This window comes from Phocoena phocoena, chromosome 1 (genome assembly GCF_963924675.1).
Source record: "Phocoena phocoena chromosome 1, mPhoPho1.1, whole genome shotgun sequence".
NCBI lineage: Eukaryota > Metazoa > Chordata > Mammalia > Artiodactyla > Phocoenidae > Phocoena > Phocoena phocoena.
Window position 1 is genome coordinate 107,881,435 of NC_089219.1, and position 24,630 is coordinate 107,906,064.

Here is a 24,630-nt window from a genome sequence, read left to right on the forward strand (position 1 = left end):
CCATAAATGGAAAACATATTTTTCTATTACAAATTCAGCTAAAAGCATAACTAGTAAAAATGAAAAATGTTTGGCCATGTACCACCTAAAATCTTCTCAGATAATACCAAGGGTTCACATATAAAATTTGGGAAGTGCCACTAAAGGTACAGATAGCTAAGTGATGGTTTAAGCAAGGGAGTGGTACAGTCATAAGTATTTTAGAAAGAAATCTGATAGTAGTGTGGAGGATGTTAAGAATGAAGTTAGAGACTAATTAGGAAGCTACTGCAGTGGTCCAGCCCCGAGTTGATAAAGGACTGAACTAAGACAGTAGATATGGACAAAACAGATTGGGAATTTTGTACAGAAAGTAAACTCAACAGTAAGTGACTGATTAGATGATAATAGGGAGGCACTGAGGATGGATCTGAGGTTCTAGCTTAGGTAGCTGGGCAGATAATAATTTCTATAGCAGATCTGGGGAGTCAGAGGAGCATGTATGGAGAAATGGTTTTATTTTAGATATGTAAGTTCAAAGAGCTTGTGTCATTCAGGTGGTAATGTCCAATATGTGGAAATATAGATGTAAAAGCTCAACAGTTTGGGGGGCTTCCCTGGTGGCGCAGTGGTTGAGAGTCCACCTGCCGATGCAGGCGACACAGGTTAGTGCCCCGGTCCGGGAAGATCCCACGTGCTGCGGAGCGGCTGGGCCATGGCCGCTGAGCCTGCGCGTCCGGAGCCTGTGCTCCGCAACGGGAGAGGCCACGACAGTGAGAGGCCCGCGTACCGCAAAAGAAAAAAAACAGTTTGGGGTGAGAGGAACAGTTTTGAGCATTGTATGATAGTGGGTACGACTGCCAGCGGAATGGGTAGAGCTTCAGGAGAAAGGGCCAAGAACAAAATTCAGGCTCCTCAAATGTCTGGAGAAGCAGAGGCAGAGGCCTCCCCCCAGCAGTACAACCTTATTTCTACCACCAAAAAAATACTAAGAAAAGTTCTTTTTTCATATATATGTTAAAGAAAGGGTCATTTTAGAGCTCCTCTGATACATAGGTCTCAAGAAAGAATCAATCTGGCTCACTAGACAAAAATCTATTTTTAATTGTATAAAATTATACATATAAAATACATAGAAAGTACTAAAAGGTAAGTAAAACTTTAACACCAAAAGTAGACAGATCAGGGAACAATTTTTCTCAAGTTCTTTGGGATCTTACTGGTTGGTATTTGAGAAAAATAATCCAGGAGGTGCAAAGACAAGTTCTTCCCATAACTCAACACCCCTTAACACTTCCCAGAGAAAAGAGCAAAGGAGAAATGAGGGTTTATGATATCTGGATTATAAATATCAATAAAAATTGAATAGACACACCTATTATTTAATGTAGGAGCCTCTGCTCCAACCCTACATGTGCTTCATGGAATACAGAGATGGAGCTTGGAGAATTCAAGGAAATCCCTTTCAAGCACTAATGCAATTGTTGCTAGATTCCTTGCCTCTGATCCCATATGTACTGGTCACTAAGATGATTTCAAAAGCAAGAAAGCTGACTTTCATCTTTTCCCTATCTGATCCAAAAAAGCAAACTGTAGCCTGTCTCCTAACGCATTTCTAAAAGCAAAGTGTATAACTGTTAAATGGAAAATGTAATTGCAGGAACATTAATTTCCCAAACTCAGTTTAGGAAGTGCACTGAGCTATAATATAGTATAAAGGTGATTACAGAAACAAGGAGAAAATATATCTTAGAGAGACCTACAAAAAATTCTCCCAAAGGGAAATGCTTTAGCTGTACTCCAGATCATTTCTCTCCTATTTTACCCAGGAAAGAGGTGGGGGAAGAGAATAGTATTAAAAACACAGGTAGCTGATCATTGATTCTCTTTCCCCTCCTGCAGTCTCTCATGGTTCCAATGAGGAAGTGCCATAATGCCAAAGTCTCATCTAATTTTTCTGATCAACTCATGCTCTAATAATCAATGTGGAGGAAGAGGAAAGAAAAGAGGGAAAACAAATGTGAATCTAAGGTATATACATCTAAGGTCGTAAACAGCAGCCACTTCGTGGGAGCAGGAGGAACATAGCCCTCACCAAATTGGACAGATAATGTTTCCAAAGAGAAGAACGATGGGAGGAGAAAAAGGAGGGAAATATGCTTTATCTTCTACCAATCTTTGCAGGCAGGAAGATCTATAGCCAGGGCATAACTAAGCTAGGTGAGCAGGGGAGGAGTAAAAAAAGAATACTGAAAGTTAAGCAACTTCAGCCCTGACCCCTTCAGTAGAGTATACTGGAAATCTGGACTACTGGTATGGTATGGTATGCATGCCCCAGAAGCAACATAGGTGATAAACCCCTACAGATTGTGTTTATACTCCCTCTCTTGTTTCTGGGCAGTTTCTCAGCAATTGTTTTAAAAATAAGAAACCAGATCTCCACTTCCTTCCAAATAATAAAGTAAGGAAGCCCCCAAAATGAAGTACCATTTGCAGGCAGAGGAGGAGTAAGGTAGTGGTGTGGAGGCGGGGGGTGTAGGTTAGGAAATATCTAGTTACTGGAGGAACAACTTGGTACCAAGTAGCCCCAGCTCAAGAGAAACCAAAGCCAAAGTCTTCATTTTCATGTCCTGTTGGGTCCAAGAGAAAGCAGGAATGAGGGTGAGGGTGGGGCACACAGTCCTTATTCAAGCTCCCTGTTATTTTAAAAGAAGGAGACATGAACAATTAGTCAATCACTCTGTGCTATTGAAATGACTACACAGAGTTACTGGAGTGTAAGAGCTAACAAAGCTCCAAAGACAGCCTGCTCTTCTTGTAAAGTGGTGTGGAGATGTTTTAAAAGCAACTACATCCAAAAACTACAAGTAAGAAAAGGGATCTCTCAGCAAATAGGAATCCAGGTGTAGAATTTATACATATATATATATATATATATATATGTATATATATATGTATTTTAAAGTATAAAACTGAGAAAGTATGTACAGAAATCACACTAAGTCTTAGAAAGGACATATAAAAAACGGGCCTGGAGAGGATGGGGAGTATGTGGGTAGATGCCTAGCAACTGGAAGAATGCATGTTGCCCAACTGCCCAGCAGCCAGCATGAGAATATCTTTCTTCTCCTTGTGGAAGCGCAGCTCCTTGCCTGCCAGCCGGGCTTCATCCAGCTCCCTCTCAGTAGAGGCCAGCTCTCTAGACAGCGCTCCTGGCACACTCTGCTCCCGGCTCACCCAGTCCAATGCCATTTGGTGGCGAATATCGTCGTCTAGGGCCCGGTGTGAATAATGAGCCAACACTTCCTGGAGGGGGAGAGGAATGTCAAAGTCACGGACAAAGTAAAGGTTCATACCACATTGACCCAACTGGGACTAGGAACTCTCAGCCTTTGAGTCGTAACTGAAGTCAGCACTGGAGTCCTTTGAGGAGATTCTTATGGGGAATTTCCTGGTGGGAGAAGCAAGGCAGGTAAAAGAATCACAGTTAAGATTTTAAAAGGAAAGATTATGGGAATGAAGCCTTTAAGTAAGGCTTTCAAGATTCACAACCTGGTAGGCTTGCTTATTCTAACACAACATCCACCTCCAAATGGTCCTTCTGGGACGTCCCTCGTGGCACAGTGGTTAAGACTGTGTGCTCTCAATGCAGGGGGCCCGGGTTCAATCCCTGGTCAGGGAACTAGATCCCACGTGCATGCTGCAACTAAGAGTTCGCATGCCACAACTAGGAGTTCACATGCCACAACTAAGGAGCCCATGTGCTGCAACTAAGACCCAGTGCAACCAAAATAAATAAATAAATATTTTTAAAAAAAATAGTCCTTCTGCCAGACTCCCCTCACCCATAGGAACTCTTACCTGCCGAGAGCACTGTCTTTCTCTCATGGCCTTAAGGCTGCCATTCCAGTGCAGCAGTTGAAAAACTGTCATTAGCTCCTGGAGGAAGAAAATATGAAGTGCCAGGACAGTGGCATATATATTGGGGGGTTGCATCAGAATTAAATGGGGAAACTTTCACAAAATGTAGCTGTGGCAGCATCTCTTATACCAACTCTGATACATCTTTGGGGGAAGGAAGATATTTATATTTTGAAAAATATCCTTATAACCTTTTCTGCCTTCCTTTCCAATTGAGTGTTAGTAGGAGGTGTGCGCACGTGTGTATGTGTGTGTGTGTGTGTGTGTGTGTGTGTGTGTGTGTAGGCTGACCCATGTTATTAGAGCCAGGGAAGTAGATAGAATAGTATAGTACCTGGAACTCCAACATTGACTTGCCCTTGTTGGATTCCAACATGAATCGGAAGGCACCAATCCCTGTATTTGGGTTGTCAGCTTCTTCCCTGTTGCCCTGGTAACAGAGGAAAGGAAAAGACAAATAGATTTTCACTCAGGATTATCACCTCAAAGAGCACTGTCCAAGAGGAATATAATGTAAGCCACATGTTTAATGTAGTTGCCACATTACAGTAAAAAATATACAATAAATATTAATTTTAATAGCATATTTTATTTAACCTAATAAACTCAAAATATTATTTCAACTATAATCATTATAAAAATTATTAATGAAACATCTTTTTCTTGTACTAAGTTTTCAAAATCTGGTGTCTCTTTCATCTTACAGCACATCTCAATTCATACTAGCCACATCTCAAATGCTCAATAGCTATATGTGGCTAGTGGCTATTCTGCTGGTCAGCACAGTCCTAGAGGCCTCCAAAGTCACCACACATTTTAACTTAGGTGACAGAGAAAAGTCAACCTGGTTTTCCCTATTTTACAAAAGGGGGAACACTGAAACATAGAGAAGAGTCCTGATTTAGCTAAAATAACAGAGTTCAGCATACGGGATTGGACTAGCCTAGAGGACAATTGACAAATGCATTTTAAAGGGCAACAATAAAAGTCATAAGCATGGCAAATTCTGGGTAGCAGTTTGGCCTCCTGGACATTTGCTTCATGTGTCTTCTACTGGCGACATGACCCCGCAGGGGTAGAACTAAGATACATTGTCCTACCTGCAAGCCTAGTGTGTACAAAAAAACAATACAGTATAGAAGTTAAGAGCGTGGACTAGAGCTCCTACTAGTCTTGCGGCCTTGGTGAAGTTATTTAACCTCTCTGTTCCTCAGCTACCTTAACTGTAAAATGAGAACAATCATAGATCTACCTTACAGGATTGTTTTAAGAATTAAAGAGTTTTTAAATTTAAACTTAAAAAGAGATAAATGCAGTCTAACAATTCCAATCATATAATTTGGGTGCATTATTGTATTGGACCTGGTGTCCAGTTACACAATCCAAATCCATTCAGGTACTGGCTCTGGTTTGTGCTATTTGGTGGTGGTTTCATATTATTGGAGATAATTCCAGATCCTAGGTCTTGCAGGGACTCCCAAAATAAGGGCATCTCCTGGTTTACTAGTGACCCTTTTGTCAACCTGATCTAGAAGAATAAGGCCAGGAGACTACTGGGAACACAGGGATCCAACTTTCTCCTCCTGCTTCCTGAGAGGTTTCCTGCTCTTTCTAGCCAGTTCCACACACCTCCCACCTCCCAAGATAAGAACTTTATTCTGCTCTCTTTGAGCAAGGGGACTGGATAGGGGTCAGGAGCCAATCAAGTTATATCCAAATTCAGTTTATTGTGGGATGCTTTATCATGAGGTTTTACTGTACATGTATCACACCTAAAATAATGCCAGGCACTTAGTAAGTATACCATAAGTGCTAGTTTATTATTATTATTTGCTTTCACTGTGCTAGAATTAACAAGAAGTCAGAACTACTCAAAATCAACCCACTTTGTTTTGTGGCTCATGAGAAACAATCATGCCACATGTAGTTAATCTTTGTGGTGAAGCAAAGATCACAACATTTGTATTTAGAAGTGAAAATCTAGAGGCAGGAAGGAAAATGGTGGTAATTTTCGCCATTAGGATTTAGGGCTTTAAAGCAAGCAATAGTTTTCATTTTTATCTTTAATAGTTCAATGCGATACCTTATTCAGTACCTCCAAACTTTTCCATGATATGGCCCAAAGAAAATAATGACCCTATCTGTACAGCCAACTGGGATATACAGAGAAGGCTGCTGGCAGAGCAGCTGCCAGCAGAGGCTGTGGGGCAGAGGAGTCCATGCGCCCTAGGCCTTGTTCAATTCCCCTGAGAGTTGAGGGGATCAATATCATGGCACATCTGTAACCTATTTGGAGTACACGAGTGTGGAATGACCCACCATTGGCAAGTTCCACCATATATGACACTTCTACACCTAACAAGGTGATATATGAGCTCCATTTATTCAATAAACATTTAATCACAGAATACTTGATTAGTGGTAGGAACATTAGAATATAATTGGAAAGGAATTAGAGTTAATTTTAATTTAACCTCCTTATTTTACAAATGAGGAAACTCAGACCCACAGAGGCTAGGTGATTTGTCAAAAGACATAATATAGTATCAGATTCAGGACTTTTGAAGGACAAAAGCTAAAAGCAAAGAATGTGGACATCACTCTTTGCCCATGGCTAAGACCAAATGAAAATTGTTATTCTGGAGTATGGGAATTCCATTGGGATATTAATGAGAAATCCATTAAGTTCTCAATTTGGAGGGTTAATCAAAAAAGAAGACTGGCATGAGAAGAATAATAGTTTACATTTCTTAAACACTTTGTAGCAGACACTGCTGGTGACCTATCCAGTATCTATTTCCTTCTTCCTGACTAAAGAACCTTAATCTTATTCTAGTGCCTATACATCCCCCAATTGCCTCAGAGAAGAGTGATTTTATCCTAACTCCAGTGGGTAAACCCTAATCCCTTTTGCCTGTGACTGGTTTTAAGGTGGGAATTCTGGGCATTGGGTGGTAGAGGGGAGTTCTGCTGGAGAGCTTCTGGGAAAAGATTCCTTACTACTAAAGAGACACGAGAAAAGATGGTCTCTTTCTGTCTCTGAGTTTAGTTTTGTCTGTATTTAACAACTGGAACTCTGTAGCTGTCTTGTACCCTGAGGGGAGTCAGCCCAAGGGCAAAGCCAATATCTAGAGGATGGCTGAGTTGAGAGATGGAAAGAATTTGGGCCAGTAGATGATGACATTCTTTTTTTTTTCCCCAGGTTAAATGTCTGCTTTATTCAGATTCAGTGACCAGAGTCCCAGGCAGCCAATTTTGCGGGAGATTTTGCACCTGAGTGTCTCCTTGCCAGACCCTCCCAAGAGTGTGCTCCTACAGATAGGACATCAGAACTCGTCCTTTATGTCAAAATGGGACTGTTCTTCAGGCTTGAAGTCCAGGTTGGGGCTGCCATCCTAGATGATGACATTCTTGATCCATCGAATTATCTAGCCCTGAAATCTGCCCTACTTCTAGACTTCTTATCATGTTAGATAATACATTTCCTTCCTTTATTTATTAAGTCAACTTGAAGTGAGATTTTCTATTACTTGCATCTAAAGGCACCTAAACAGATAACATGTACTAAGTGCTGGAACATATTCTCTTTTATCCAATAATCCTATGTGATAGGTATAATTGTTATCCTATTCTACAGATGAGGAAACCAAGACAGATTAAATATCTTGTTCAAAGTCACATAACAAGTAGAACCATAATTTCAAAACGATGAATTCAGAGCCCATGCTCATAACCACTGCTTTCTATAATCCAATCTAATGTTTCATTTTATAATACACTAGGTGACTTAAGAGTGAAAAATGTGCTTTCTTAATTTTAACTGATTTGATTAATATAAAAATGTTTTTATTCCCTGCAGATACTGCTGACTGGGGCAAAAAGTAATAGGAGAAAAACAGATGGGTCCTAGGCTACAGAGGGATTATGATTCAGAGTGTTCAATACTAATCTACAAAACAGATAACTGAAGGAGTTAGTATATGTAATTACATCATAAATGCAAAGAAAACATAAACAGAAAATTGATCTGACTTTATCTCCCTATCAATGGTCGTGTGTAGAGGGAGGAGGAAGGCAGTGCTAATTTCTAAGATGTACCTCTAAGCTAGAAAAGTCTGTAAGTTGACTTGGGTTCTAGTCTTGGCTCTACCATTTACAAGCTACATTATTTTAGGCAAAACTTCACTTCTGTGTTTTTAGTTTCCTCATCTGTAAAATAGGGGTAATAGTAGTACTCACACCTCATAGGATTGTTGTGAAGATAAAATGAGATAAAATACATATAAATCCCCTCAGAGTCCCTGGCACAAAATAAATACTCAGTTAGGATTAGCTATGGTTATCCTCATTATCATTATCATTTAAAGAACAGATGTTCTTTTTAAAGGGAGTAAATAAATTACACTCCCCATTCCTAGACAGGTAAAAAGACAAGACACTTGTATTATAAAGTGTTCTTCATTAATATGATGAAGTAATGGAGGCAGGAAAGAAGTGACAATAAAAACAATCACAAAAAAAAAGAATAGTGAAGGAAGAAGGGACTAAGGTCTTAAACCAAAATTGGGAAAAGTGAAATTCAAGCTCAATTTTTATTTTGTAATACCTCTAAACTTCCATAAATCTTGAAGTAAAGGTTTCTAGATACCAAAAAGACATAATGAAAGAGACAAAATAACAAAAACAAAAACACACATAGAATTAGAGACTGAGACATGTGGAGCATATAATACAAAAGACTGACAGAAAGTAAACAGAAAGAACAGAAATGCAGACAGGAAAGAAAACCAAGAGTTCACACGCTATTTCCCAGGAATATACAAGATTTCCCAATCAGCCAATTCTCCCATCCCCCACTCTCCTCCCTTCCAACTCCAAGTAACTTACATTGAAAGATGCCAGGGCCTCAGAGACACTCTTCTCAATGAACTCATCAGTGATTCTTCGGGAAGGATGTTCATTAAACACAGAGTTCATTAGCGCAATCTTTGCAGCACTCCGCCGGGCTTCAGCTTTTGTGGGGCAAAACTAGGCAGGGAGACAGAGAAAATATGTGCGCATGTGTATCTGAGAGAGGAAGGAAAAGTGGGAGGGAAACACTTGGGATAGAAGACACTTGGATACTCTTTGGCGAAATCAGTTTGTTCAACACACCCTCCAAAGTTTTTATTGTAAAATGGTTGGGGCATTTGGAAACATAAATTTGATTCAACATCCTGAAGTCATTAAGGAACTGGAGACAGCTGTAGCTCATACCAAATTGAATGCAGGATGAAGAAGACTGCTGAGGTCAGCATACAATCACTGGATATGAAAAATACCCCTGTTTAAACTGTCAAGAGAATTAATTACTCAAAAGCCAGATTCTGGCCAGTCTGTTAGAAATCTGTATCTTGTTCTCTTATTCTGCAGACAGGCAAGAATTTTTTCATCCCTCTAGATAACCTAAGATGAGAACAAAGCTATGTCTAAGCTGCTTCTGCAGAGGAGCCCTCTAGTCTCTAACAGAAGCACCCATTTGGGATTCTTGGACTTTTCTTTTAGCTATGTGCAGGCAGTTCCCCCAATAATGTAGTGAGCTACGGAGCTATCCCTGAACAGAGTCTAAGGTCTGAGGAAGGATTTTATAGTCTTCCCCCACCCGCTCCCAGTAGAAGCAAAGAGAAGAGAGGTGGCTAGGGAAAGGAAAGCTGACCCGAGGAAAACAAGAAAACCTAACTTAATTCATGTTTTTCCATTGTATCCAACATATGCAGTATCACAGAACAAGCCTGATTTTCGAAAGTCCTAAATCACTCAACTTCAGATCCCTAGCCACCTTTATAATTCAACTTCACTGGCTGCCTCAAAGGCCTCTGTGCCCTCTGTCATTTGTGATTAGGATGAGAGAAAAGGAAGAAAGTGATGTTATAGTTTTAAAAAGTAGACCAGGTTATGTTTGCTACTTAACCATCCTTAATATCAGTAATTCCCAGTTTCCTTTAGCTGACAGGTCTCTCTGAAACAACATATGGAGTTTTGTGCATTAACCCTGTCTTCTTGCTTATTCAGTTTCTCTGTTTCCACGTCTCTCACTATTCATTAGCCTGCTGCTCTTTCTACTATATAGTGCTCTTTCTGAAAAGTCATCTGTGAAGAAAACCACCAGGAGAAATTTCACCCGCCAAAGTGGATATAAAAGATATAAGCTAAAAGGGGCCAAGATAGATAATTCTACTCTTTCAGGAAATAACAGAAATGAAATTACTCTGATGGTCCAGTTTGGGGCATCCCCATAAAATTATGAAATCTTTAATCAACAGTATGATGAGGTGGGAAAAGGAAGGAATGGTCTTATTTTCTAGTAGCAAAAGATAAACATTAGTCATCTTGGGCATATGTTTATTTCTCTGAAATGGCTGGGGCTCTGAGAGAAAAATTTAGTCACCCGATTTGAAATGAAGCTTCCTTAGGTTTGTTTCCGTTTGAGGCAGGAACTGAGCTACAATGGCACTCATTCATGCAACAGATTTATTAAGTTTCTATTCTCTGCTGGGCACTGAGTTTGATGGTAGAGATTTAAAGCTGAACAAGAAAGAAGACAGACACTACCTCTGCCTCCGTGGAGCATAGTCCACTAGGAGAGAGAAACAGTCAATTACGATATGTTTTGATAAATGATATGATAGGGGAAGTTCAAGGCACTATGGAAGCACAGAGCAGAGGGTATAACTTTGTCTAAGGGTTATACAAACCATACAGAAAACAGAACAAAATTGTCTAGTCTCTTCTCTAAATTCCTACTCAGGCTCTAAGTTGACATTTCAGGAGGCTACCTTCCTATCTGCAATGTGAAAAATCCATCTTTGATGATAATATCCACACTAGTCAAATTTCTCGTTACCCTGTAATAGCATCAACGCTTTTCATAATCATATACTACAGGACTTTCATATAACTGTAGAATGCTAGTACCAGAAACACTGGTTAGAAATAATCTAATCTATCTCCTTCATATTATAGATGGGGAAACTGAGGCCCAGAGAAATTACTCGACTTGCCCTGTTAGCAGTCAGGGGAACAAGAATTTGGATCTCCTAACGCTTAGGTGAGTACTATTTCCACCATATATAGTCCCTCTCCTTTGATCTCTTAGAGAACTCAAACATTGCTTTCCTTAGTGATAGTGGTATGAAAAAGTACCGGGGGCAATGAGTATTATTCTACGTCCTCAAAAAGAGATAGCAGGAAGTTGGGAAGCCAGATTAGAACGTGAGTTAGATGCTAGTAGTCTGCTTTTCTTTCAGCCTTCAAAAACTCAAACCCACTTTGAATTTGAGTGTGGTTAAAAGAAAAGCATGCTCCTGAGGTTTTTTCTGCTCAGATGAGCCTCAGGTGCTTATCAGAATGATTTGCCCAGAATTGGTCCAAGTCCTCAAATATGTGACTTTGGATAGAGATTTAATGGCCAAAGTGATAGAGAAAGACATTAGTAGCACCTAAGCGTTTATCTTTGCTACTGCTGCCTCAGAACTCTTACCTGGAAACTCCCAAAGCAACTTCCCCCAGGCAGGGTGACATAGCAGACATAGGGAGGGCTGTTGGAGGGAACCATCTCATAAACCACGAGAGCCCCATTCTTCAAGTCAGCCCCACGGGACTGTTTCATCTGCCAGAATTCCTGAAGTGCCTCCACCACATTCACTACAAAAAGAGAAGCAGTTAAGTTCAGCAGTAAGAACACTTCCAAGCAGTGCTCTGCCTCAATACAGTATCTGTAACCTGTACTTACATTAAGACTCTAGCCCCCTCAGCTCCCTACCTATTACCATTTAAAAGCATTTTAATTAATAGGCCTACGCTGTGATTAAGTCCATTTGCATAGGAAGACCAGAGTATGCCTGCCCTCCTCCGCTACTTCCCTAGTTCACCTTTGATTAGTCCTAGACACCAAAGGAGAATAGCATAAATATTGGAGGCCAGAGTTTCCAAGGTCAGCATACCATTATCACTGACTGATGAAGTAGATTATTCCACAATTGGTCAGCTGGCCTAGAAGAGTAATAACCACCATGATCATAAGTGCTAACATTTACTGAACACTTACTGTATGTCACATTTTCTCCAAGTGCTTTACCTATTTACTCACAACAATCTTATGAGGCAGGTACTTTTATTTTCCCCATTTTACAGATGAGGGAAATGAGACATAGGGAGGTTAAATAACTTGCCCAAGGATATAACAGCTAGAAAGCAGAAGAGCAAGAACTCAAACCCAGGCAGTCTTGGTTCCAGAGTCAATGTTCCAGAGTCAATTATATAATACTGTCACTCAAGGAAATATGGCCCTATTAGCCATTTTCAAGGCTGTGCTTCTGGTGAGCAAACCCATGAATAGATTCCTTTTCCATTCTGGAATACTATGTGTATACTATATATATATATGAGAGAGAGAGAGAGAGACAGAGACAGAGAGACAGAGAGAGAGAAAGAGAGAGAGAAAGGGAGAGAAAGAAAGAGAGAAGAGAGAGAGCAAGCAAGCAAGAAAGAAATAGAGAAAGAAAGAAAGAGAGAGAAAGGGAGGGAGGGGGAGAGAGAGAGAAAGAAAGAAAGAAAGAAAAAGAAAGAGAGAGAGAAAAAAGAAAGAAAGGAAGGAAGGAAGGAAGGAGGGAAGGGAGGAAGGGAATGAATTCTGAGGCTTTCCCTAGGCATAAATGATCTTTGGAAGGACTGTATATTGGGAAACACTCCTCCACAGGTCTCCCGCACTACTTTCCATCTTGCTAGGTATGCCAAGATTTCAAGGCCCTGACTGCTCCTTACTTGGGCCCTTTCTCAGGATTTAATTTGCAGCAAGAAACCTTGAGGGATGAAGTAATATCTCCCTCTGGGACAAAGAACAAGCTTGCTTATTGTTTGCTATAAAATGGCAGGTTCCCCAAGCTCAGTGTTCCTCTCCTGTAATGCAACCCATGGCCTGTAAGCATCCACCTGAGCCCTCCACATCAGACTTGGGAGACAAGGGAAACCAATGCAAAAAAACAGGATGCTCATGCTACTTGCTGTTCTATGAGTAATAAAGTCCTTTGTCTCTGACCCAGAAGTCTCTTGACTTCTGCCAGCATCCATGAAACAGTAACCGGCTATGTTATTAGTTGTATATAGGGTAAAATCAAACTCCAGACTTGACAGTGTATTCCAGAAATTCCAGAACAGTTCCCTTCATCCCTCAATACTTGGATTCAATTATTCCACAAATATGTATTGAGTACCTACTCTGTGCTAGACTGTGTGCTGCGTGCTAGGCTGTTACAATAGTGAGCAAAACCATACACATACACCATACAATTTTTACAAATGAAAAATTGCAACAGTGATAAATGCTATAAAGGAGTGGTAAATGTAGGAGCATCTGACTAATTAAGAAGGTCAAAGAAAGCTACCCTGACAAGGTAATATTTAAGCTCAGATATAAGTACGAATTCCCTAGGCAAAAAGGTGAGAGAATAGTGCTCTGAGCAGAAGGAATAGCATGTACGATGGCTCTGCAGCAGCAGGAAATATGGTGAAGAAAGGGACTAGTGTGGCCAGAAAAGAGAGAGTGAGGGGTAGTATAAATGCAAGGTGAGGTTGCACGCACACACACACACACACACACACACACAAAAGCAGGGACCAGATCAGGTCAGACCTGGTGGGTCATGTTAGAATATTGGCTTTATCCTAGGAGCAATGGAAATCTCTTGAAGAGTTTTAAATGGAAGGAGGGATAAATCAGTTTGTTTTTGGAAAGGATCTTTTTTTTTTAATTTAATTTATTTATTTATGGCTGTGTTGGGTCCTCGTTCCTGTGCGAGGTCTTTCTCCAGTTGCAGCAAGCGGGGCCCACTCTTCACTTGCGGGTCTCTCACTATGGCAGCCTCTCTTGTTACGGAGCATAGGCTCCAGACGCGCAGGCTCAGTAATTGCAGCTCACGGGCCTAGTTGCTCCGTGGCATGGGGGATCTTCCCAGACCAGGGCTCAAACCCGTGTCCCCTGCATTGGCAAGCAGACTCTCAACCACTGCGCCACCAGGGAAGGCCTAGAAAGGATCTCTTTGACTCTAAGGTTCCGAACATTTCAAATGGCTTTAACTAAAGCCTCGTAATAAAGATTCATCACACACATTCTCCAATATCTTCCAACATGACCACTCTCTACTCTTAGTTACAACAAGGACTCGTTAATTCTATTATATTACATTAGTTAAGATCTGACAAGGAGAAGACACCAAGATGGGACAGACAGGCAAGAGATTTACTGGGGAGGAAGCAGGAGAAGGGAGAACCTTCAGACCATGTTCTAGGTCTGACACCTGTGGAAGGAGAAAGGGAAGGCAGGAAGTTTGGATATGTGAGTCTCACACTGCAGCACCGTTCCAAGAAAGGCTTGGCCAGGCCAGTAGGAAGTCCTCAAGCCAAAGGAATCCCACATCTCACTAGGATGTGCCTGAGTTAGTACCCCTGCTGTGCTCAGTCATTGACTGGGAGCAGCCTGCAGGATGTGTGGCCTCAGTGCAAATGTGGTGATGAACTCAGAGGGGACAGCAGTTTAAGGCTGTCAGTCAATTATGCTCCCGGCAGCTAGAGATATTAAACACGTTTTCATGGCTGCCACACACACATTAAACAAAAATTTGAGCACTTAATAGGTACATAGCTCTATTCTAGGCATTAGAGACGCAAAGATGAATAACATACATTCCCTGCCAGGAAGGTGTTCAAAAGCTAGTGGCCAATAATAACTTATCTTACCTGCTCTGCAACTGAAGCAAGCACTCCATGTACCAGCCAGGGTTTGAAAAGCAGCATAAGCTCTTTACTAATACTCTACATTTAACTGACTTTTAAAAATATTCATTCTTCCATTAAAAGACAGCATGAAAAGAAAACTCTCTTTTTCCCACCCTTGGTTTTAGCAGAGGCTCTTCAGAGGTCACTGCTGCCCAGAAAGCTTAGCCACCCTTGTTCTTTTCATTGAGATCTTTTCAGGCCCAGTTCCCTCTTTGAGACAATTTAGCACAATGTGCTGGGTGACAGCTCTCCTGACATGCAAACAACGGGGAGAATATTGAAATAAAGAGGAAGGGGAGGAGACTGCTATAATGGGGAAGGTCCTATTAAAAAGCATATGTCCATTCCATGTCCAGTTAAATCTCTTTTGGCACAGAGTACAGGACTATTTTTAAATGATTACTCAAAGCCAAATGAAACAGGGAGTCTTATTTCAGAAATGTGAGCATGAAATGAGAAACTGGGCAAAGTGATCAGGAAAAAAGCAATGAATTGTGATCTACGTTTGAAAATGCTCATAAGACTCATTCATTTCTAGAGCTGAAAGGGACTTTAGAGATTATCTAGTCCAAGTCAGGCTAAGAAATGACTTGGTTGAGGTCACATAGCTGTGGCAGAAGTGGGGCATGAAAGTAGAAATTCTGATGCCCATGGTTTTTCCAATTTGGGAATCTTAACCCAGGGTCCAAGGTCCAGTCCATGGTTGAACTTCGTGGGGGTTCACAAGTCCCCTAACACTCTAAGTAAAATTAAGCATGTGTGTGTGTGTGCGTATGAGTATGTGTGTGTGGGGGGGTGTAGGGAGGGTGCTCATAGTTTTGATCAGATTTTCAGTGAGGAATCATGGATATAATGGTTTACATAAGGATGGTTAAAGGGACAGTGAGGTAGGAGGGTAGCAATTACTGAGACATACATATCTGACAGCTACAATTAATTTTTGGAAGTCACTGGTGGATGCTGGGCTGAAAGGGACACGAAAGACCAAGATAGTGAGGAATATTTAAGTGCTTGTACCATAATGTTGAACAACAACAAGAAAGATAATACTTTTGGTTTTTCCTTAGGAGATAAAATATTAGATGAATGTCTAAGAGGCAAGACAGACAGATTGTATACCCAGCAGAGTAAAAACATTAAAACAACACAAGGGGACTTCCCTCGTGGTCTAGTGGTTAAGACTCCATGCTCCCAAGGCAGGGGGCCTGGGTTTGATCCCTGGTCAGGGAAGTAGATCCTGCATGCTGCAACTAAAAGCCTGCATGCTGCAATGAAGATCCCACTTGCTGCAACTAAGACCCAGCACAGCTAAATAAATAAATATTTTTTTAAAAATTAAATAAAACACCACGTGAAACTATAATAAAAATTTTATAAAAATAAATACAATCTTGTAGTGGGGCAGCATGGATAAATAGATAATAAACAGATAATGAAATTGAGAGGTGAGTGAGAAGGTTCTCTCTGATCATACAGGATGATGAGAATAGTCTGGCCTGGCTTAATTCACATTATTATGAAGATAGGGAAGCTGGTTAACAATACTTCATCTGACATTTCCTATTTCAGTTTGTAGAAGGTATCCCTGAATAGCCCACAGTGCATAGTCTCTGGAAGGGATGGAAGGGAAGGATTGAAAAGTGATGTGACTTTGGGAGAGGACTATGGTAAGCTGAATAATGCCCCCTGCCAAGATGCCCATGTCCTAATCCTTGGAACCTGTAAATGTTACCTTATGTGGCAACGATTTTGCAGACGTGATTAAGTTAGGGATCTGAGATGGGGAAATTATCATGGATTTCTGGTGGGTCCTAAATGTAATCACGGGTGTCCTTAGGGAAGGAGACTTGATGAAACACAGAAGAGGAGAAGGCAGCATGAACATGGAGGCAGAAATTGGAATGAGGCAGTCACAAGCCAAGGAATGCTGGCAGCCCCCAGAAGCTGGAAGAAGCAAGGAAGCAGATTCTCCCCTAGAGCCTCTGGAGGGAGCACAGACCTGCTGTGACACCTTGACTTTGGCCCGGTGATACTGATTTTGAACTTCTGGACTCCAGAACTGTGAGAGAATAAATTTCTGTTGTTTTAAGCCAAGTTCGTGACAATTTGTTACAGCAGCCACAGGAAAGTAATACAGGGTCTAATCCAACGTTCCAAAAATTAGAAACATTCAGATCAATCATTTTAACTACATACTCACTTACAACAAAGAAGCTGTCTGTGATTCTGAGGGAAAGGAAAAACTGTAAACAGAAAATACCACACAAGATTCATTTGTTCAGCCTAGTGGAGTAGCTGGGCAGAATTTCCAATCATGTAACCATATTGTGATATAAAGGGACAGCAATAATTTTAAAATAGATAGGTTTGAAGAGGGCAACACAGAAGTTACAGAGCAAGGAAAGTGACTTGGTCATTCAGGCAATCGTGCCTGCTTAGAGACTACCAGCTGTCAGCCATTGCCATGCGGAAAAAGGGGCAAAGGAAATGGTAATGCTAACAATACCTATCAAATGCACAGCTATCAAAGCATATCCACGTGCGTAATAATAGCAGCCACTCACTGAGTACTATGTGCTGTGTGCTTTACATTCATTATCTCATTTAATCCATGCAGAACTATTAAGATAGGTATTATAATAGCTATTGCACAAATGGTGAACAAGCTAAGGAACAGGCCACAGTGGCAGAACCAGGATTTAGAACCAAGGTTTGTTTGCCTCCAAAACCAACCCTCTTTCTGTTGTACTATCCTGTTTTATTGCACCATTAATCCTCACAGAGGCTCTATAAAGTGGACTGTGAGCTCCATGAAGATAGGGACTGAGTACCTGTCTTGTTCACCACTGGTGATCAATAAATATTCGTTAAATGAATGAATGGAACAGATGAGGCCTAGAGAGATTAAAGTAATTTATCCAAGATCACACAGCCACTATTTGACAGGGCCAGGTTCTCTGATTCCAAATCCTATAGACTGATTAAGATCCTGTAGCATACTGAGCTAGGTGTGTATCTTGGGCAGGGACTGCGGGGAGAGATATAGGACAAACAAGTGAAATGACAGAAGAATTTAAAAAAAATAAATGCTGAGATCCTACATGAGTCAGGTAGATCTAAAGACTGTGCCTGGCAAAGGTAAATTTAGAGCAGTCAGGAAGAAGACGATGAAAGATCTGAATTGAAGATGATGCAGTAAAGCATTGCTGGATTGAGGACTGGTCTGGGCAACGACTAAAGTAAATTATATTCAGGGGAATAGAGCCAGCCCCCAAATACCATGCCATCAGTCACAAAGGTATGTGGACATATGCCAATGGCAGCTTTACCTATTAATTGAAGCAGAATAAGTGATTCCATGTGGTGAAGGACTTCTGAGCCAAATCAGCAGAGATTCCGCTTGCCTGAAGCTAAAATATCTGCCAAACTTTCCCAAAGTACTGGCTGGACACCCAGACTGGAAATGAGAAACTCAAGAATAATGAGAAGGACTGTGGTGGGAGGTAGGGAGGCTGGAGGGGAGAATTGCTGGAGAGTCTGAATCCTGACTGATTGCTCTTGGTCAGTACAATCCCCTTGTTCCCTCATCCTGTCTAAGGAAATGAAAAAGGTTTTACAGGATGCTCAGTTTAGACAAGAGCCTCTCCAGGTAACCCAGAGAAGAAAACTGTCACTCCTCTACAATTTTAATAAACACCTATAAGCTTCTAAGAAGGCGGCTTCAGATTTAGGGCACCCACTCCTGGCTACTCCTATGCCCAGAGGCAAAGACCTTCCCTTGGTCTCGACTTAAAAGAGACCTGAAGCAACAGGACAATAGCTAATGGCAATTCCATTACATTGCTCTATGAAGTCTAGGAATTAAACTAGAAAAACAATTATATTCCCTCATGATGAATTTCAGGATCATGTGCATTTGCATTCCCAGCACCTAGCAGAGTGACTGCCCCACGGTAGGAGTTCAAAATGCTGAAGAACAAAGGGAAACTGATGGGAAATGTATCATTGCGCATATAAAGCAAAATGGATCTAAAAATCTGTTTTCATAGGCACCATTGGTTTTACACTGTTAGGATTTAACAATGAGAGAAAATGATGTGTTCTTCCCAAAGAAATATGAACCAATAAATTTGAGAGAATACTTGTCATTTTTTAAAGTACCCATTATGTGTCAGGTGCAATATCTCATTTAGTCCACATCATAATTCTTGAGGAAACTGAAGCTCAGCGAGGTTAAGTTGCTTCCACAGAGACACAGCTGGCAAGTGACAGAGATTTAATCTGGGATTTAATCCAGACTAGTCTTACTCCAAAGCCTGTGTGTGTGCTCTTTTCACTGCACTTTCTCAGGGAGGGAAAAAAAAAAAAAGTCATTACTATCTACAGAGAAAGCCCCACAACCTTTCTCTGTATTAATGTTAAACTAGAAAATTAAAGATAGTCACTTCCAGGTCAGGCAGGACCTAGCCTAGCAGAGAGAAGTGATGTCTCAGAAATTCCAGACCTGAATGCTGTATCCCACACCGCTCACTATATATTTCTTGGTACACTATAAATCTGGAACTCAAACTCAGGAAATTCTGCACTGGTTAAACAAAAACAACAAAGAAAATTCTCACATCCCCCTTTTCAGAAACCCTGGAAATTAGACATCTTTAAGATGAAGATTTCTAATGGAAATAGGGCTTCTGCCTGGCTCATTTCCACTGAATTTAACATTGAGAGAGCCAAGGCCTGGGATTTATCCTCAGTTCCTGGGCAAGGGCCAGGAAAACAGAGCCAGCCAGACAGAGAGGCTGGAGTTGTGAGGCTCCATACTTAAAAAGACACCAAAGAGGTATTAAGTCACAGGAAGCTGGTGTGGGCTCAATGGTATGGGTCCAGATTTAAAGGCACAATTATAGCGAACTTGTGAAAGCACTGCCTAATTCCCCAGCAAATCTGAAGTTGCATTGGAAATCTCAGAGTGACATAAGTAAGAAAAGAATTTAAAAGTCAAGGTTAAGGAGATGGAGTAAATTAGCAGGGAACCCAGGAATTGCTGAGATCACAGAAGATTGAGAGGATATGGATGAGAAATGTCTTGGATCTGAGATAAAGGATAGGATCCCACACAACTGGGACTAAAGGCAGAGAGATGTTAAGGCATTAAGCTACAGGAGGAATTCCATTTCTAAAGGAGAAAAGGTTGGATAGAAAAGAGGGTTATACCTGTAAAAAGGGGTCCCTGGAGAACATAGTAGTAACTCAATAAAGGGGAGGGGTGGGAGGCTTAAACGTGTGTATGAATGTGTGCGTCTGTGCGTGTGCGAGTCTGTGTGTGTGTGTGTGTGTGTGTGTGTGTGTGTGTGTGTGTAGCCCAGAAGGAAACTCCCCAAAAGGAAATGCATGTGAAGGCTCTGCGCCAGGAAAAGCGATCCAAAGGACTGTGGGAGTAAAGCTCCCTTACAGAGAGGGTGTCCCACAGGAGGCCAGACCCCGCAGACTCACCTCGGCCATAGCCCTGCGTGTGTTTGGCGAAGCTCCTCACCACGGCCTCCACGGCCTCCCGCAGCACTGCGGGGCTGCCGGCGGCGCCGGGGGGCAGCGGCAGCCCGGCGGCCCCAGACAGGAGCAGAGGCGGCGGGGGCGGTGCGGGGGGCGGCGGGGCCGGCGGGGGGCCCGCCTGGGGTGTGGCGGTGGCTGCAGCGGCCCCAGTCACTCCGGGCCGAAGCGCTCGCAGAGTGCCCCTCCCGCTGGTGCCCACTCCAGGCTGCAGCCGCTGCGCTCGCAACGTCTCCATCCCGGCCGCCAGTGGAGTAGCGGTCCAGAGCCTGCCAGCCTGGCGAGCTAACGGTCCCAGCCTCCCCCGCCAGCGAGCGCCCAGGGACTGAAGGAGGTGCCGGAGCCCAGCCGTCAGTCACGCGGGGGCGGGGGTGAGCCAGGTCCTATGCCAATCACCAGAGAGGGGGCGGGAGCTGGCCGGCTGCCGCTCCGCCATAGGCAAATTACTGAGGAGGGCGGAGGTTCTGAGCAACCAATTACAAAGAGAAAAAGCGATATCCTCTATACTGGAGAGGCTTAGCTTGGGCGCGTCTTTGGGAGTCCTGTGGGGAGTACTAGAAAGCGGGCCAGACCCCAGGGCCGAGGCTAGAGGCAAAAAAAAAAAAAAAAAGGCCTGGATGCATGGCTGGGGAGAACTGTAGACAGAGTGAGAGGATTCTTAGAGAGCCTTTGTCCGACCACTTCATTTTACAGATGTAGATGAGGAAACTGGCTCAGAGAAGTGACGTGACTTGTCCAAGATCATATGCAATTGGTGGTGGAGCTAAAGCAAGGAAAGATACTGGCATTTAATGAGCATATACTTACAGTTTGTCAGACACTATACAATGTACTTTAGTGCACTGTCATTAATAGTCACAATCACTAACTAGACTTTATTATTTTACGGATAAAGAAACTGACAGAGAGGCTAGATAAATTGTCCAAAATTAAATAGCCAGAAGATGGCAAAGGAGGGTTCAGACATAGATCTTCTGATCCCCAATATTTTAATCTTTTCGTTATACCACATCGTTGGGGCATTTTCTGATTTCACCTATTCTAGGTTGAGGGAGGGAGTAAGGAAGAGTAGAATGGGTTGCTCCCATACCTCTCATTAGAGCAAGGGAGAGTTAGATTATAGGAAGAAAACCAGCAAGCTGAAAGGTCCAGGGGGACAGATTAAGACAGGTACCTTCGTTCACAGGTACCTGTCAGGCTGGGTTCCTCCAATTACTCTTACATGCACACGTGCGCGTGCACGCGCGCGTGCGCGCACACACACACACACACACACACACACACACACACCCTGTTTGTCAGTTGACTATCATACCATTTTTACCTAGGCGAGATTATACGATTCCTCTCTCACTCTCTCTCTCCACCCTACAGTGGCTCAGAACTCAAGGATGCGGAAACAGAAAACAGAAGCAAGAAGTAGAAGAAAATGAAATGCACCTGGTGAGATAAAAGTTAGGCCCCCAAGGAAAAACTGTGAGTGGTCAAGACATAGAAAGCTTGAAAGAGGGACCGTTAACCTATTGGGATATATCTGCTGATGGTGGAGGGAGGGATTCTTTGTAGGAATCTTAAGTTAAAGAATTTGAGGATGGACATAGGGGAGACTGAGGGAAATGAAAACCTATCAGATGGCATAAAACCTTCAGGACATGGGACACTTGCCTTTTCTTCTACAACCACAGTTGGTCTCCTGGAAAGAAGATAGCTGGAACCTCGAAGTATCCCCTAGATCGTTATAGCTATAGTTAGCATCACCCTCCCTCCCTATTCCTCATTCCCCACACCCTCCACCCCCAGCAGAAGTGACCAAACAGAGACTTCTGAACACATTTATTTGATATGTCGAGTGGAGAGAGGAGTGAGTTAGGGTTACTCCCCACTTCTACCTGTGGGGGTGTTCATAGGCTCAGACAGACAGAACAGCAGCTTAGAGCCCATGACCCACCTCCTGGAAAAATGAGACAACCTGTTGTATTGGTTGGGGGAACAGGATGGGAAGAAAAAGCAGAAAGCTGAGAAGTAAAGCTGAGAGCAGGAAGGGCAGCAGCAGAACTGAGGCTGGGGATTGCTGCAGCAAATTCCCAAGGAGAGTGAAGAAGATATCCTGAAAAGTGGTTAGGGCTGGAAGCAGGGTGTGAACAAGGAGCCAAGCCTGGAGAGAGAAGCAAGACCTGTAGAATGGGGTGGGATATTCACGAAGAGGGTAGAGTGTCCAAAATCATGAGTGGGCTGTGTTGCAGGGCATACATGGAAAGGAAGGGGTTACTATTGCAGGAGGTCAGAGATTGGATACTACTCATAAGTAGGGGCTCCCTAACGCTTCTGAACAAATGCAAGTGAGCTTGGGACCCTTTTGGGGCCCTAGCACAAATGGTCCGGTGTGTGAGTAATTCCCATGTGCATGTGAAGTGGCCAGGGCATGAGTGCATGTGTCTATATGACCAATAAATAAGAGTACTTACCCTTCCCTGCAAGTGCAAGTACTGTGCTTGTAGACACATGTTTACCCATGTGTGCGTGCGCCGAGCCCATGAGCACATGCAACAGACCCCTATGTCCGAGGTGTGTGTGTGAGCTGGTTCTTCCACCCTTCCCAAGGTCTTGATCCCCACCCTCCTTGGTTCCTCTCACTCCTCTCATCGCCCAGGCTCCCCTGGCCCGCCTAGACTCTGGAAGCCCCCTAGCAGGCGGATCTGCTCAGTCTGCATGGAGTGGCGCCTCACCAACTTGCGCTTGGTCCTGGGAGAGCCTGGCGCCCCCGCCTGGGGAGGGACGGGCAGCGAAGGCGCCCGACCTCCGGGTTGGGGGCGAATGTCAGGGATGGGAGGGTGGGGGCTGACATTGAGCGGGGGCAGGAAACCAGGCCGTGTTTGCGCGATGTGGTCCAGAAGCAACGTCCCCGAGCCCCTCCGCTCCAGCAACCCTGGACTCCGCCTCCGCCCGCTCAACGGAGACACAGCCCCAGGCAGACTCTCCTGGGACTGGCGCGGGGAGGGAACAGAGCCGGCTGGAGGGAGGGTCAGCGGGGAGGCGCTGTATCTGCGGCGCTCCAGGGACGGGCGGCTGCACTCCGGCGAGTCGGGGCAAAGATTTCCGGGGATATCGAGCTCCACCGGCTCCATGCGGCTCAGTTTCTGCCTCAGCCCTGAAGGGGGGCCAGGCTCCTGAGCTTCTGGCGCTGTGTTTCGGCGCGAGAGAGGACCCCCACCCGTCACTCTCTCCGCCCACGGGGGCGGGTCCTCTGGGCCTTCAGTGCTGTGACGTCTGGAAAGACGCGGTCGACCTGTCAGGGTCAGGCCGTTGAATTCGGTGGTCAGGCGCTCAATCCCCGGCCTCACTTCGGCAGGAGGGACCGGTTGGGGAGGGGCCACTAGGCCCCAAGGCTCGGAGTTGAGCCTTTTGAGTGGTTTTGGAGGATGACGGGGTGGTTTGGGGAGTGGCTCAGAAGGGGAGGGGTCATCGGGGGGCTTAGGAAGAGGGAATTCAAATACGTCCCGCTTCTCCTCTTCTTCCTGGGCGCGAGGGGATAACAATCCCTGTCCTCCTACTCCTGCAGTCTGCAGTTGGATTTCCGACGGCGACGTGCAGACCCCCGGGCTAAGAGGAGCGGGAGCGGGGTCCTCCACCCCCGGGGACGGTGGGGAATTGAGATACTGCCGGGTCTTCTTGGTGCCCGAGGGCGAGGTGTCGGTGGTGATGATGATGACCTCCGTGCCCTTGGCCTTACAGGCGTCCAGCAGCGTGGCAAGGGTCTCGCGATCCCCGCGGTCCAGGGCGTGGACAAGCGCCGAGGCGCCAGCGTGATCTCGGACTGAAGGGTCTGCGCCATGGGCAAGGAGCAGGGAGGCCACCGCTGCGCCCCCGCCGCCGGCGCAAGCGTGCATAAGCGCCGTGCGCCCTAGGCGATCTGCGATGTTGGGGTCCGCGCCTTGCTCCAGAAGGTAGCGTACCATGCGCGCCTTGTTCTGGGGGTCGTCGTAGCGGGCCCGACAGGCCGCCATTAGCGCAGTCTCCCCTTGGGCATCACCCTCATTCACGTAGGCGCCCCCCTCCAGAAGCAAACGGGCCAAGCGTAGCTTACCCTGACCCACGGCCCGAAGAAGGGCGTGGCCCTCGGCGTGCAGCATAGCCGCCGCTGGGGCGAAAGCACCGAGGGAGCCGGGACTGGGACCTGCCGAGGACGGCTAGGGGAGTGGGGGTGGTGGCTGGCAGAGGCCCGAAGGCTCAGTGGCGAAGCCAATCCCTGCAAAAAAGAGAAAGATCTTATTTATTGATTCAGGCAGGGAAACTGAGGCACTGGTGGAAGGATCGGCGTGGGGCGGGGGAGATCTCCCCGGCACTGCACACAGTCCTTCTTCTAACTCCTGCCTT

At 44.1% G+C, this 24,630-nt stretch overlaps 2 protein-coding genes across 2 annotated transcripts; both read right to left on the minus strand.

The window, feature by feature from the left end:
* Nucleotides 1-1,059: 1,059 nt before the first annotated feature.
* On the minus strand, nt 1,060-20,556 carry LIX1L (limb and CNS expressed 1 like). The gene is made up of 6 exons (XM_065887388.1): nt 20,203-20,556; nt 11,420-11,583; nt 8,788-8,928; nt 4,235-4,330; nt 3,841-3,918; nt 1,060-3,285 (listed from the first exon to the last, which is right to left on the minus strand). The coding sequence occupies exons 1-6, from the start codon at nt 20,492-20,494 to the stop codon at nt 3,043-3,045; spliced, it is 1,014 nt and encodes a 337-aa protein (XP_065743460.1). The 5' UTR covers nt 20,495-20,556; the 3' UTR covers nt 1,060-3,042.
* Nucleotides 20,557-22,895: 2,339 nt separating this feature from the next.
* ANKRD34A (ankyrin repeat domain 34A) lies at nt 22,896-24,386 on the minus strand. Its single transcript, XM_065897344.1, has one exon. It carries the CDS (start codon nt 24,384-24,386, stop codon nt 22,896-22,898), a length of 1,491 nt encoding a protein of 496 aa, XP_065753416.1.
* Nucleotides 24,387-24,630: the final 244 nt, after the last annotated feature.

Excerpts from the sequence above, each read along its gene's own strand:
- LIX1L (XM_065887388.1), bottom strand. The coding sequence starts at position 20,494 with ATGGAGACGTTGCGAGCGCAGCGGCTGCAGCCTGGAGTGGGCACCAGC. Across the intron at positions 11,584-20,202 it reads CACGCAGGGCTATGGCCGAG|TGAATGTGGTGGAGGCACTT; the intron begins GTGAGTCTGCGG and ends CTCTTTTTGTAG. Across the intron at positions 8,929-11,419 it reads GTTGCTTTGGGAGTTTCCAG|TTTTGCCCCACAAAAGCTGA; the intron begins GTAAGAGTTCTG and ends CTCCCTGCCTAG.
- ANKRD34A (XM_065897344.1), bottom strand. The coding sequence starts at position 24,386 with ATGCTGCACGCCGAGGGCCACGCCCTTCTTCGGGCCGTGGGTCAGGGT.